The sequence below is a fragment of the Bufo gargarizans genome, chromosome 1, assembly GCF_014858855.1.
Source record: "Bufo gargarizans isolate SCDJY-AF-19 chromosome 1, ASM1485885v1, whole genome shotgun sequence".
In the NCBI taxonomy this organism is placed as follows: Eukaryota; Metazoa; Chordata; class Amphibia; order Anura; family Bufonidae; genus Bufo; species Bufo gargarizans.
In genome coordinates this window covers 184416950-184433005 of record NC_058080.1, presented here as the reverse complement: position 1 = coordinate 184433005, position 16056 = coordinate 184416950, and the positions used below count along the sequence as shown (strand labels likewise).

General features: G+C 43.4%; 1 protein-coding gene across 2 annotated transcripts in view; it reads right to left on the bottom strand.

Annotated features, from left to right (window-relative positions):
• The window catches only part of NR3C2 (nuclear receptor subfamily 3 group C member 2), a 331201-nt gene that overhangs the window by 69099 nt on the left and 246046 nt on the right, over positions 1-16056 (bottom strand). For both annotated transcript variants that reach the window (XM_044300367.1, XM_044300369.1), the window contains exon 4: positions 10356-10472. In XM_044300367.1, the coding sequence (XP_044156302.1) occupies positions 10356-10472 (117 nt within the window). The remainder of the gene's footprint in view (positions 1-10355; positions 10473-16056) is intronic.

The following is a 16056-nucleotide window of genomic DNA, read 5'->3' as shown; positions in this document are numbered from 1 at the left end:
TAGTAGGGATTTTGGACCAAACCCTGTAGTAGATGGCATAGATATCACAGGCATGCCTACAAGATTAATGGTTACTATAAATATGTTTTAAGTGGTTATTCTGAGCATGTTATTATGTGCATACATTTTACAGGCAGTGAAACTCCACCCAGTACACTTGTGTATAGAGCAGATGTACTGCCATGCAATGTTAAACGCACATGGACATTAATTCATGGCCACAGTGTATATCAGGTACCGATATTTATTATTTCGAATGCCACAGAGACCAAAAATTGTCACAAATGGTGCGTCTAAGCGGCCTTCGTCATTTTCCAGAAAACGGTGCCTTGATAATGTGGGGAGGCGGTGGGGCGAGCAGGCCGTGGACATTTATCGTCATTTATGCTAGTTTTCTGGTATATATCAACACAGAAGTCTACAGCTGCTCCACAATGCTGTAGATTTCTGTTTAGGCACACTGACCGCCAAAGGACGTACCTCATCATAAATTAGCTTAAGAAAGGCTCTAACGCTGTTTCCATTTGTACTTTCTGGGCAATAGTCTAGTACCTTTAGGGTTCTTTCACACGAGCAGATGCCGTGCGTGGAATCCGCTGTGTGAAAGAGTGCCAAGCCCAGACAGCAGAAGCATGTAGCATTAACATGATTGATAATCCTTGGTGCTTCTCTGTGATCTTTAACTACAAAATTACAGAGACAACTTTATCTCACTGTGATTTTGTAGTAAAAAGGTCACAGAGAGGCACGGAGCATTATCAATCATGTTACTGCTCCGTGTCTCTGATGTCAGAGTTTGGCATTCTTTCACGCAGCGGATTCTACGCATGGCATCCGCTCGTGTGAAAAAGCCCTTATGCTTGCACCTCAATTGCTTCTTTTTGATCTTTGATTCTAGTGCTGCCATTTATCTGCTTTTTTACTTATCAAGTACTGCAATGCAGTCTCTTAATCACCAGAACTGGATATAAAACTACAAGTTTTTTGGTATGGGTACACTATATTGGAATTTGTACTGCGTCATAATGTTACCAGCTACAGATATAGACAATAGTGCAGGATCAGAACAGTCTGGCCATTACACCACTGTGTTATTCACAATGTCAATTACACAATATTGATGGTCACCATCAATATGAAACTGCATTACATAGCAATGGGCAATGAATATTTAAACATATAAACAACTTGCCTGATTAAGTGGTATAGCAGACTATGAGGTAGATTTTCTAACTGTGTCTAATGTTAATACAGTCTTACACTGGACTGCACCAGATTTATCATAGTGACTGATGCTGGACAATAAATCTGGTAACTTTACAACACATATTTGTTGGCCTAGTATACCTAAAAAAAAAAAAAAACGTGTTTCATTTTTGGTGCATGACGTCACTTCAAAAGCCATTTTCCACAAAGCCACACTCCCTTTCCACTAAGCCAGGCCCTTGTTGGAAAGGACTTGAAATGACTTACATATTTAAAATTTTTCAAGGCAATTCGAATAGTTTCTATTTGGGTCGAATTTATTCAGAGCCGAACAGAATCGCCCAACTGATTTGCTTGTCCCTATTGGTCATGAAGGGATTGTAATTCATGTTATTTATTAGTTTTGACACCTGCAATTTTGACATCAAGGGGACATCTCTTGATCAGTAAAAACAGTCATTCATAATTATTGTGATCTAGTCATGGTTGCCAGCCTATTTGACAACTCATAGACAATTCAGCTGATCTTCTACAAATCTGGCAGGTGGTATAGAAGAAGCAGACCTACTGGAAGATGGGCTTTAACTCAGCTTTAAAAGCTCTCCAGATTATGTGCGAATGATGGATGATTTTTTTTTACATAGTTACATAAAGATAAAGACATAAACCCATCAAGTTCAACCAAGGGAGATAGGTTGGGACGTGAATCCCATTAGGAAATAAGACTCAGATTTCTACACGTTTTCTTCAGCATTTATGTTGTTTACTTTTAAGAATTCTAAACTCTTTTTAAAACTGCCCACTGTTCCTGCTGTGACCACATCCTGATGAAGTCTATTCCACAGATTCACAGTTCTTACAGTAAAGAAGCTTTGAGGCTTCTGGAGACTGAACTTTTTCTTCTCCAGTCGGAGGCAGTGCCCCCTTGTCTTTTTAACACATTTTACATGGAACAGTTTTTCACAATATTTTTTGTATGGCCCATTTATAAATTTGTATAGGTTAATCATGTCCCCCCCTTAGACGTCTATTCTCAAGACTAAATAAATTAAATAATTTTAATCTTTCTTCATAACTAAGACCCTCCATGCCCCTTATCAGTTTAGTCGCTCTCCTCTGTACGTTTTCCAGCTGCAGTGCGTCCTTTCTATAGACTGGTGCTCAGAACTGAAATGCATATTCCAGATGAGGCCGCACCAACGCTTTGTAAAGTGGTAGTATTACATCCCTGCCCCGTGAGTCCATGCCTCGTTTAATGCAAGACTGGTGGCCTTAGAAGCAACTGATTGACATGGTGTGCTGCAATTTAATCTACCATCCACAAGGACACCCAAATCCTTCTCCACAAATGACTCCCCCAGTGTTACATCCCCTAGGACATATGAAGCGCAGAGATTATTACTACCAAGATGCATAATTTTACATTTATCCACATTGAACCTCATTTCCCAAGTTTATGCCCAATTACTCAGAGTGTTCAAGTCAGCTTGTATTTTATGGACATCTTCCATAGACTGTACAGTGCTGCATAGCTTAGTGTCATCTGCAAAAATAGAAATGGTGCTATTAATTCCGTCCTCGATATTATTAATAAATAAATTAAATAATAGAGCACCCAGCACTGAACCTTGAGGTACACCACTTATAACCCAGGACCATTCTGAATAGGAATCATTGACCACAACTATTTGGACATGGCATTTTTCATCCTATTAAGGCCTCATGCACACGACCGTTGTTTTGGTCCACATCTGAGCCACAGTTTTTGCTGCTCGGATGCGGACCCATTCAATTCAATGAGGCCGCAAAAGATGCGGACAGCACTCCGTGTGCTGTCCGCATGCGTTGCTCTGTTCCGTGGCCCCGCAAAAATAATATAACATGTCCTATTATTGTTCGTTTTGCGCATTTCTACATGTTAGGCATTACAATGGGCCACCCGTTCTGTAAATTGCAGACCGCAAAAAATGGAACTGTCGTGTGCATGAGGCCTCTCTGGGAAACTGGCCTCACCTCCAAAACTGGCCTGATGTCAAATAATTCATTGTTCTGTCAGTGGCTAGCTCGACAGTAGTGGAGTAGTGTAGTGGTGTCTTCACAACATACAGTACCTTCGTACGGGAAGTGGAGAACAGCAGGGATCGAAGCAGCACTGGAATTGCAGTGTCCGGGCTTCGGCAAAGTTACCTGTTCTTTTAGGTTTTTAACTCATTCTCACTCAGCATTAAGTGGACGTTTAACTATAATTTGGAATAAAGTTTGTTTTCTTCCCTTCAATTTATATACCCTGGGACAATAGACTACAACTGCGTGGCTTACAAGGCATTGCCAGGAATCCTAGACTGTCTCACTGAACCCTGGACACTTGTTTGGCAGTGGGTTGGGTACTCACCACCCACACACAAGAAGCCAAAAATCCACACAAAATGCTTTCAAGCCACATTGTGGTCATCATGGGTGTATGAAATCTAAATCTGCTAATTGAATTTGTTTACCGTTGTAATACTAGGTAATGTCTTCATATGACATTCACATTTCATACACCAGGTATAAAGCAAACTTTTGTGCTTGTTCTTATAATTAAATCATTAAGATTTCACTATATGCCTACCACTGAGGTATAATTGTCAGGTAATTTAATGTGAAAATTGTTCATTTCTGAAAACCAAAACAGAATAAATAATTTGTAACGTTTCCAAATGTGTGCTCAATCTACTCCTTTCAAAAGCAATTTTTAATGTTATTACCAATCATTAGTAAATTTGACAATTACAGAAGAACTTTTAAGGACATGGATCACTTAGTTATAAGAATTAATTAATATCTAATAGCAACAGACATTTATTTAATCATGGTCACAGCGTGAGTCAATCTAAAAATATAGTTTTTCATCAAGCAAAACTAAAAATAATAATGTTGTACATTGTAATCAAAGCTAATAAAATATCTTGCGTAAGGACTTAAATTGAAATTTTCACCAGAAAAACATATTAGAAAAAAAGGAATATGTTTCAGTATTGGATTTTAATTAGTAAAACAATAAAGATGGTAAAGTTCCTTTAAGATGGTCATATGTCGGCTATACCTGCCAGTTTAGTAGGATGTGACAACCATCTAAGGCGTCGTTCACACTTCCGTTTTTCACTGACGTGTTCTGTTCGCGTTTTCTGCGGACAGCAAATGTACCCATTGATTTAAATGTGTCTGTTCACATTTCAGCATTTTGTGGGTCAGTCTGTTCACATTTTGCAAACGTGGGTCAGCAAAAAAAAATATCACGGGGACATGCACTACTTTGATCCGTGGTGTGGACCAAGCACGCCCATTGAAGTCTATGGGTCCGTGAAAATAACTGACACACATCCGTGTTGTGTCCGTTTTTCACTGAAGACTAATATGAGATTCTTTGGAAATTAATTTTGAGCTGAACAACGTCAGCAAGTTACGGATGACACACGGATGGTAAAAACAGATACACGGACCAACCACGGATCCTTCACGTACGCTTTTTTTCACGGACATGACACTGACACGGAAATGTGAATGAGGCCTAAGATCTAAGTGGGCCTCCCATCTCTCCCCCAATGGCAGATGTCAGGGGGGAAGAAACATCTGATATCTTGGATTTTGATATGCCCAATCATGTGATTTTCAGAGTGATAGGCCGCCTATCAGAGGTGTCTGACAGCCGTTTCTCCCCTCTCCGATTCATAACACATGCATGCTTGGTTGAGCATGCGTGTGTATTGGCGGATGCAGGGAGACAGTTGTCAGCTGTCGGAGCATGTGTATGGCCGGATTTACAATAAAAATATATACACTGTCCAACTGTGTAGTAGGCATCAGTATGTTCAAGTTTTGTTGGCTGAAATGATAATATGAAGGTAAAAGTCATAACAGAGCCTCTAGTTTGTCACAACAAATGAGGATAACAATAATTTCACATAGGACCAGGGGCGGACTGGGAACTGAAAGTGGCCCTGGAAAAAATACTAAAAGTGGCCCAGTTTTGTAGTTGGGTCCAAATTGATGGAAGGCAGGGCCAGAAATACCATATTGTGGCACATTATACCACCCCAACAGAGCCAAATACCACAGTGCATCACAAAATACTGCCAGCAGCACAAAATACATCCCCAAAAACTTCCAATGGCCGGCCGTGAGGAGGGCTCAGGTGAGGTGGGCAATGGCCCACCAGGAAATTTTGCTGTAAGGTCTATGGCCAATCTGCCCCTGCAAAGGACTGAAGGGAAACCTTTAGAATCATCATCAGAATCATCACAGTACACTTCTGATTGTTATGGATCAGCGGGTGTGAACCCACTGTGCCACTGACTGGCTATACTCTGGAGGGGTGTGTCTAAGCAACTACCTGGTTTTCACTAGAGCCTCTGATGGTCAGGATAGACTTGAGCCGTTAGGGTAGTTGCCAGGGGCTACTCCAGAGCAATCCCAGAGTCAGTGTCAGCTGGTCCGGGCAGACCAGGAGGTACCCGAGTAGGTACCTGAAATATAAGCGTAGTCAGGCGAGCAGAGCTGTTACCAGGAGCGACAGTTCAGGACCAAAGGATGAGTCAGAGGTGTAGTCAGACAGGCAAAAAGTCAGGACAGGCGGCACAGGTACAGGTCAGGCAATCTGGATCGACAACAGGAGAGTCAAAGCAAGCAGGCAGGGATCCGACCATAAGCAGAGTCAAGGAACAAAGTATAAAAGTCAGGAACACAAGTGGTTATCTGGCTCTTAAGCAAAAAAAAAAGGACCTTGACACTGAGGAGTCTGGAAATAGGGCTAAACCGCTTTAGTACCTGCAGGAGAGCCGAGGTTGGTCATTGAGGTCACCTGAACTAACCCACACAGCCCAGTGAGTGATGTGCTCCGCCCTTAGAGCAGTAAAACATGAAACCAGTCGAACACAGGCTGTGACCACGGCTAAGTGGAAGCTGTGGAGTGGAATCCTCAGAAGCGATAGCAGAACCCCGACACAGCCCAGGACTGCAGCGGTTAGTGGGGGGACAGCAGTGCCCCGCAGCCGCTATTACAGTACCAATCCCCCCTTACACCCCCTCTTCTTGGCAGATGGTCCAAATGTCTTCCCGGGTGGTATGTCTTACCAGGACAGGAGCCACAGTGATAAAGCAGGCAGATCTACGATGTACTGGGACTCCTCCTGTTGGTCAGAGAAGTCAGTTGAACTAGAAAGAGCATCCACCTTGAAGTCATACATGTCTGGTGGAGGTGGAGGCAGTGATTTAGAAGATTTCTTAGAACCCTTTGAAACAGCAAGAGTTGTGCTGCTTGTGCTAGAGTTTCCTCCAGATGTGGCTATCTTGAAGTACTTTTTATTTTGTGATGAGCATGCTTTACCACACCACCAAACATTATCATCTTTTACTTTCTCGCTTTCAGAATTATTCTTCGGCTTTGAAATTGGAGCCCGTGATACAGCAGCGATCTGCTCATGTACTGCGCAAAGCTGCTCCTGAAGTTCTGCCAATCTGTACGCTTTCTCCTCCTCAGAGTCATCTGAGCCTTTGCTCTCATCAGAACTGTCGCTGCTACTTTTAGACATTTGATGCTGCTGATAGTCCAGCAGGTCCATTGGCACAGTAGGCGAGGAAGCAGGTTGGTCCTTCGACAGGCAGCAGGAGTGACAGGATGATCCCCAACGCAGAATCCGACTGGAGTGACAGTCCACAACTAGAGTGTGCTGACGTAGCCAGGGGAGACCAAGGATAACCGGATTCATGGAGGCAGGCAGCACATAGAAGTCCAGGAACTAAGTATAAGTCAGGAATGCAAGTAGTTATCAGGCTCTTTAGCAAAAGACAAGGACCTTGACACTGAGGCGTCTGGGAATAGAGCTGAGCCACTTTATTACCTGCAGGAGAGCCATGGTGGGTTGCGCTCCAGGGAGTGATGCGCTTCACCCTTAGCGCAGTGAAACATGGAACCAGCCGAACACAGGCTGTGACTAGGGCTGAGTGGAAGCTGTGGAACGGAAACCTCAAAAGCGATAGCAGAACCCCCACAGAGCCCAGGACTGCAGTGGTAAGTGGGGGAACAGCGGCACCCCGAAGCCGCTGTTACACGAAGGGCTATGTACAAATGAAAATGGCTAAAACAATAGATTTGTGTCGCATGATAACGATCGGCTTGGCTTCTGACATTAAAATATGAGGTGTTTTTGCCACATGCTAAAATAGCTACGAGTCAGCGGGACACATTTTAGAATACAGAAAGTCGCAAACATATAAAGTACATCTCATCTGTATAGATCTAGTATCTGATACCAATTACACTTAAAGGTCACCAAGTCACCGAGGCTGCAGAAAAGGTCTCAGACCAGAAAGCACTGAGGGATACAACCCACAGATTAACATGTTAAATCAAAAATAACAGTACTCCGGTGAAGAAAAAGGAATATAGCACACAGAAAACAAAATACACATATAAACAGCTGGCTGAGGTATGATCACACATTTTAAGATGATCTATCAGCTCTCCTGGTATTCCATATAAAATAGGAAGTCTGAAGTTGTCAGTGGGGCACGTCCCTACACAGCCTGGCATTGCATACTCAGCTGAGAATTTCAGTGTGTAGGCACAATTTACTAATAGATTTCCAAGAGGAATAACAAGTGAACAGCAAAACCTGAAGGCCCAATAAAAATGTTCTAAAACTGTTATTTTCAAAAAGTGTGACCTTTTTCTGAGCATAAAGGGCTGTTTCACATGAGCGAGTACATTGCGCGAATCACGCTCCAGTGTGTGAGTGTGATCCTCTGCTCTGGACTTGCAGGAGCGCACGGCATTATCATGATTTATAATGCTATGTGCCTCTGCTTGACCTAGGGTTGAGCAATATACCGGTATCCGCGATATACCGCAATATTAAAACACACGATATGGCGATATCACCGTTTCCAAAAAAACACGGTATTTAACAACATCATAGGAGTGGTCACATGTGTGCTGACCTACTTCTAAAATGTCCGATTCCACCTGCTTATGTTCCCCACTCACTGGCCTCTGCCTCCTGCATTACTACTAGCACGCGGAGGGCTGAACTTGGCTGCAGGGACAAGCAGGTAACTTTATATAAACCTGTCATATACTGCCGCACAAGTCTGGTGCTTTGCAGCCGCCGCCTTTCACCTTGCTATGCTCCTCCTCCGCCTCTGGTCAGTGCAGTAGTTTGAGTGACATATGAATAGAACTCGGTGGGACCTAACAAATAGACTTTTCTCTGACCCATGGGGCAGCCAACATATAAAGCAGTAAGTGATATTGCTGCAGACTTTGTACAAGCATTAATGAGGACCTTTCATGGGTCCAAGGAATATGAACTTAGTAGCAGCCTACATAGAGCGGCGCCCAGGGATCTAAGTGCACTTACTATTATTCCTGGGCGCCGGTCCGTTCGAGTTTTTTTTTTTCTCCCTGGCTCTGAGCTCTGATTGGACAGCGCTGCTGTCAGGAAGGAGAGACACTGGCGTCTCCTCCTACCTGCACGGAATGTTGAGAAATTACCGGGGGCCACAGCGGACGAACAGGAATAATAGTAAGTGCACTTAGATCCCTGGGCGCCGCTCTATGCAGCCTGCTACAAAGTTCATATTCTTTGGACCTAAGAAAGGTCCTCTTTAATATGTGTCACCAACGCATGTGTCTTGACTCCAGTGTCCACCTGTGATGTGATACGCATATAAATAGAGACGTCACTGTGTACATACATGACGTGTATATCTGTAAATATCGTGTGTACTGGGCTCCGGTAGACTGATGGTTTACATTGATGGTGTTTTCATCTGCGTCGCTCTTTGTGGCCGACAGCCCACTACTGACTGCTAACATAACCCCTGGCTATTTCACTACTCCTTCAGGTAATGACTGCAGTCACTGTCCATGGGGGTGATTTATAGGGGTAGGAGAAATTCATATTTGAAGTCAGCTTCCTCATGTACTGCTATTTTGGGGGTGGAGAGTGACATCACCACAGAATGACCCCCCCCCCCCCCCCAATACCAGTTGTCACTTCTAGCCCATGTGGAGCCCTGTCCTCTTTAAAATCTCCCAAAGAAGATTTCCTCCACAAATTATCCTAATAGGATTTTACCCCAGTTAGATGGATCGTAAGAGGCTTCCCTACACTACCACACACCGTCCCATACAGTATAACGTCTCATTGTGCCCCATCACCCCATACATTAAAACGTCTCATTGTGCCCCACCACCCCATACATTGCAACGTCTCCTTGTGGCCCACCACCCCATACATTGCAACGTCTCCTTGTGGCCCACCACCCCATACAGTGCAACGTCTCCTTGTGGCCCACCACCCCATACAGTGCAACGTCTCCTTGTGGCCCACCACCCCATACATTGCAACGTCTCCTTGTGGCCCACCACCCCATACAGTGCAACGTCTCCTTGTGGCCCACCACCCCATACAGTGCAACGTCTCCTTGTGGCCCACCACCCCATACAGTGCAACGTCTCCTTGTGGCCCACCACCCCATACAGTGCAACGTCTCCTTGTGGCCCACCACCCCATACAGTGCAACGTCTCCTTGTGGCTGCCCCATACAGTATAATGTCTCCTTTTGGCCCCAAGTGTTTTTTTTCTGCTAAATGGGTATTAATCACGATATATATCGTTATTGCGATAAATTTCTTAATATCGTTATTGTGGGAATATTTTTTATATTGCCCAACCCTAGCTTGACTTTATTTCTAGAGAATCATACTGACAGCTTTATGTCACTATGATTCTGTGGAAAAAAGGACATGCAGAGACACAAAGTATTATATATCATGATACTGCCGTGCGCTCCTGCAAGTCCAGAGCGGAGAATCAGACTCACACACAAAGCGTGATTCCCGCAATGGACTCGCTCGTGTGAAACAGCCCAAAGGGTTTCTTGTAATACCTGATTCCACATTTTAACCTCCTACTATTTCCAGTCTCCATTGATCTCAGCAGTAATATATGCTATTTATGGGTTTATGAGATCTGGTGCTATATTCTCTATGTGGTGGGCACAGATCTAAAAGTTAATAGTCACGTATGGTAATCTGCTACAGTCTGCTGACCTCCTGGGTGTCTAGGTTTGCAGGCCAACAAAACACAACCTACAAGGCTCCTTACCTCCTAAATTCATCCCAGCCTGGAGACACTTCTGTAATCTGCATGCAGGACAATTCTTCCTCCGAATCTTGTCAATAATGCAGTCATTCCTTCCTGCACAGAGATAGCTGTGCTGTCCTGAAAATACACAAAGAGGAATTATTTTCCATCTCAATGCTTTCATATTTGAAGTACATACATTGCTTTGTAAATCTTCACTTCAAGATTAATATGATTAAAAAAGATGAGGCAGTCAAAGCTGATGAGAAATGTGGAATGTGGTGACATCGAAACAGGAACTTGGACACAGTACAGAAAAATAAAGACATTGATGGATACAGTGCAGATTGTGATGAAATATATATGTTTGAAAGAGACGTTTCATTTACATTTCATACAATGATGTAATTCGCCATTATCTATTTTCTACTTTCAAGAGGAGAAACGACTGTAAAGCACATCTAAATAGCACACATGCAGGGGCAAATAAAAGTCTAGAAAAGCAGCGGAATTGGTAGATTAGAGGCAGATATCAATGGAAGCTATAATATACTGATTACACTACATAACCAGGATTGCCATATCATATGTTTACTTCTGATACAGTCTAAGGAAAGGAATCAGCAACCTCCGACACTGCAGATGAGACTACAACTCCTAGAATGCTCCATTCACTTCTATGGGCGTTAGGGCTCATTCAGATGGCCATAAGAATTTTGTGGTCTGCTTATTGCGGATCCGCAAAACACGGATACCGTCTGTGTGTGTTCCCCATTTTGCGGACTGCACACAGCCGGCCCTATGACAGAAATGCCTATACTTGTCCGTGGACCTAGGACATGCTCTATCTTTTTTGTAGGGCCTTGGAACATAACTATGGATGCAGGCAGTACATGGTGGTGCTGGCCACATCTTTTGCGGCCCCATTGAAATGAATGGGTCCGCAACCATTCCGCAAAATTGCGGAACGGATGCGGACCCATTCAGACGGTCATCTAAATGAACCCTAAGAAGGACAAGTGAACATGTTGCATGCTGGGAGTTGTAGTTTCACAGCAGCTGAAATGCCGAAGGTTGCTGATCTCTGGTCTAGGACATGTATATTATTAGCTGGGTCGGAATGGTCCACCAGAGTACCTGAGGATCCCACCAGCATTACACTAGTGCTCAGGATCCACAAAGTAGTTCTCTTCTGGCCGATTCTTGGCATATTTGCCGGGTTACAGCCAGATTTCCACCATTTCCCATTATATTTAATGGGGCCGGACAGCGACATTTAAGCTTTTGGCATTGCCAGAATGCAGAGAGATCCAACAGGCTGTTCCTTGCTGGGACAACCTGCTGGATCCTAAGCACTAATATGAAACTAGCCTAACAATGCTAGAACCAGCCCTGTCCTCAAATGGATCCAGGGCTTCCCTTTCTCTACCTGTAACTGTCACAGCTTCTAACGGTAGATATGGCTGATGGCAACTGAAGGATGGAATTAAGCATGTGTGACCACCTCAATGGTACCACTGAAGTGGACTGAAAAATAAGGAAAAGAACAAACAGCACATGGGGATACACAGATTTTATTGAATAATTCTGGTACTGGTTTAAAAAAAAATGTAATTATGTTTCATGGGACATCCTCTTCAATGGTAATGCCCTCCTTTCAACACTGATATTTTTAGGTTCAAAATTCTGTGCTGATTAATTTCTAAAGACCATGGATATCACCTTTTGCAATGCAGAGGGTAAAATTTGGGGGTAAATCCAAAGAAAAATCTGAATTTAATTCCTGTGGATTTTCCAAACTAGAATATGCCACATTTGGCCAGATTGAGACGTTCCACGCTGTCTACAATGTGTTCATGTAAGCTTCAGACACTATCGGGCTTGGCCTGCAATCAATGCTAGGTTGAAACTATAGTGGGTGTAAAGGTAATAGTAGCACCTGTGCCCTGGTGCCCGAGCAGGCCCAAAGACCCTTCCGTCTCATAAGAAAATACCAGTATTACAAATGGCACTTGATTGGTGGTTGCCCTGTTACAGATTTTGCATTGGGGGCAAAGAGCTTCAAGTTAACGCTTCTCAGCTTTGCAACTAGCTCTTGTAGAGGAAAATTACCATGTATCAGATTTTAAAAGATATTAGAAGGAAATGAACATCAAGCACCTGTGCCACTAGAACAAGGCACAATGGCGCCAGGAGATCCAATTTCTGTCACTGCATCAGGAACTGATGGCTACTTTCACACTAGCGTTTTTTGTGGCTCCGTCATGGATCTGCAAAAATGCTTCAGTTACCGTAATACCACTGCATGCATCCGTCATGAATGAATTCGGTTGTATTATGTCTTATAGAGCCAAGATGGATCAGTCATGAACTCCATTGAAAGTCAATGGTGGACGGATCAGTTTTGGGACAGAAAAAACTGATCTGTTTTGGGACTGGTCTGTCTCGCTCCGCCTGCAAGCAGCATTTTGGTGACTGAACGGAGGCAAACTGATGCATTCTGAGCGGATCCTTTTCCATTCAGAATGCATTAGGGCAAAACGGATCCGTTTTGGACCGCTTGTGAGAGCCCATGACGGATCTCGGAAAACGAAAAGCCAAAACGCAAGTGTGAAAGTAGCCTAAGATGTCTGATAAGTCATCTCACTGCAGAAGATCCTCAAGAAGGGCTGAGAAATCCTTATCTGGTCATAAATGACTTCAGATATTCTTAAGAACTTTACAACTCGGTAATACACATGTTTAATTCTTTAATACACATTATCAAACACTGGCATTACCAGGTGACATTCTGCAGAGAAATGATGTACATTTTCAGATCTTATCATGGTTGAATGCCTTTTGTCTTTATTTTGTTTCAATGCGGCGTGAACGTGTTTAAACTAGAGTGAAGGAGTTTATCCAATGTTTCAACCTTCCTAAATAATAAGTGACCAATTAAAAAAAAAAAAAAGGTTACCGGGCAGCCAGAGCTGATGGGCACAGGGCCAGTACAATAGACTTGACATAGTGACTTTTATGGGTGCTGCCCAAATCTGTTTCCTGGCTTATTGAAGGAGCCAGGCGACGGTAAAACAGACTTATGTAACTAATGTGATGAGGCTTAAAGTAGGACTGCCGTTGCTGGGCAGTTTCTGGAGTCAGAGAAAAATCCTTAAAAGATTTGAGGAGGAAATGTTCCACAAGACTGCAAACAGTACAGCTCTTATAAATCCTGTATAATATTAATATACCAGGCAAAGTGGTCATTTTTATAATAACAGAAACCAACAAATATGAAATTAAAGACAAATTCCACGAGTTAAACCATTATTGTGTAATCTAATCAGAATAAAATACCCCCCAACCCCCCGCTGCTGTGCATTTGCCCCTTAGAGGCTTTTAAAGGGGTATTCCCATCTCAGACATTGGGGCCATATTGCTAGGATATGCCCCTGATGTCTGATAGGTGCGGGTCCCACCTCTGGGACCTGCACCTATACTTAGAGCCTTCAAAGTCCCAGAGGGCGCACCATGCATATGCGGCCACCCTCCTTTCATTCCTATGGAAGCGCTGAAAATAGATGAGCACTGGCTCGCTATTTCCTTCAGCCCCATAGAAGTGAATGGAGTGGCCTTTCATTAATTTCAATGGCAATTCCAAACATTTTTGGGCGCTCCCATAGGAATGAATGGAGGGTGGCTGCACATCGAAGGTGTGCCCTCCAGGACTTTGCACGCTTCATTCTAAGTATAGGACCCACACCTATCATACGTTGGGGACATATCTGAGATGGGAATACCCCTTTAACACAGGCTAATGATTAGGAACAAACATCGTTGATTCCTTACCTTGTGGAAATATGCCACCGATCAGTCCACAAACAAGCAAATGCTCATTGGTTGAGTGATCACATCTTTTACATGGCAGCACAAATCAGCACTTGTTGTCAGCACTTGGCCCTATGTACACAAATGTATATTGGGATGAACAATCATATTACGGATCATTCGTCTCATTAATAACTGCAAATAACGAGCTCAGATCAACGTGCTGTACTGTTAAATGGTGCTCGTTACAGGCCAGTATATCTGTCATTGTAAAAGGACACTAAGATCCCATATCTGCAGTTAGTGAAGACCACTTTCCATCAGATGTTACAGACTTTTTCTATACTGGTGACCACACTAGTGGCAGCTGTAGTATTTCCAATACAAACTTCTAGGTGGATGATGATATCCTTGCTCAGTATTAGATTCTGAAGTGTGATGGAGTTGACTGCTGCTAATTCTAACTAATTTACACGTACAAGAGGTGAGAAACACTAAAGCTGGATTCACACAGCCCATTGTCTGGAAGGAAGAGTTCATGCAGAGATCTACTTCACTGTATCAGGACGAGGGATCGCTAGAACAAGGTCTGATTGAGGGTCATTCATAAGAAGGTCTGATCCGAGGTCTAATTGGGGACTTATTGAGGTCTAATCTGAGATCTGATTGGGGGTCATTCACATGGAGGACTTATTGGGGGATATATTAACACTGGGGGGGCTCTGTTCTGAGGTCTGATTAACATTGGGAGTCCGATTGGGGCCCTTACTGGAAATTTTTGTGCAACCAGTTGATAAACTATGTGAAAACCCCATGCAAATGTGGGTGCAGATTTGGTTGTGTTCAGTTACTACTGTGTGTGTTCTTTCCCTGAGTTATTCCAACATTATGCGCCCATACAAATGAATTGAGACCAAGGCAGTTATCTGACTGCTGATGCAAGTTATAATTACATAACCCACATCTGGCTGGACATATGCAACTGAAGTTGTAGTCTAGAAAAATAAATATTTTGGGTAGCTTTTGTATTTGTTCAAATAATCAGATAAGCTATGTAAACAGATAATGTAATTTTGTAATCTGTTTACATGGGTCAGTGCTGCAAGGCAGACGCTGTTGCAATGGCGCTATGCCTACGGGTTGGTGTGGCCCCTTGCCATCATAGGCTTAGCCTGCCAGTAGGGGTGTTGTTGGGCTGCTGAGTTGCGTGGTGGTGACTGTGGTCGCTATGTGACCCTGCTCCAATTTAGAGCAAGGACCCGCTGAAAATAGGTCACCTTGACGTCAAGTACAGTTCATATTTTATGCTGAGAAGTAATAGATCTATGCATAGCATGTGGATGTGCGATCCATACTTTTTTCATTATGTCTGATAATGGAACCCTGAAGATAATTTGTAACAAAAATGAGACATTTGTAATTGACCCATTGTGTTTCCTATATTCATGCTTAATGTTTCAAAGTATTTCAAATTGTAGTGTGCTGGTCAGTGGATGACCTCTTGCTGGGATATGGCCTCACATTCCTTCTCTGAAATTGGGCTGGGAGAGTGGAGGATTATGGGATTGTTGGGCTCCATCTTGACTTTGAAGAGACTGAAAATGAGCCTGAAACCATCTAGCTCCAGTGGAGTAATGTGTTCTCCTGTTGATGGAACCCACTTATACCGTATGTAGTATTGTAATCTACTGTGTGAGCAATAGTGTATTGGCTTGGCTGTGGTTCTGCACAGTAAACGGGAATATTTCTAGAATAGGTAGCAGTCGCAAGCAGGTAAGGGTGGGATCTCATAGAGTACTGTTGTCGGCTTTGTATTGCCTGGGGTAGTCTGGGTATAGCCCTCTGAAATGACCCACAGGGAAGCGAGCACGGGGATAGCCAAGGAGTCAGAGAAAGGTGATGTCTGTTGTAG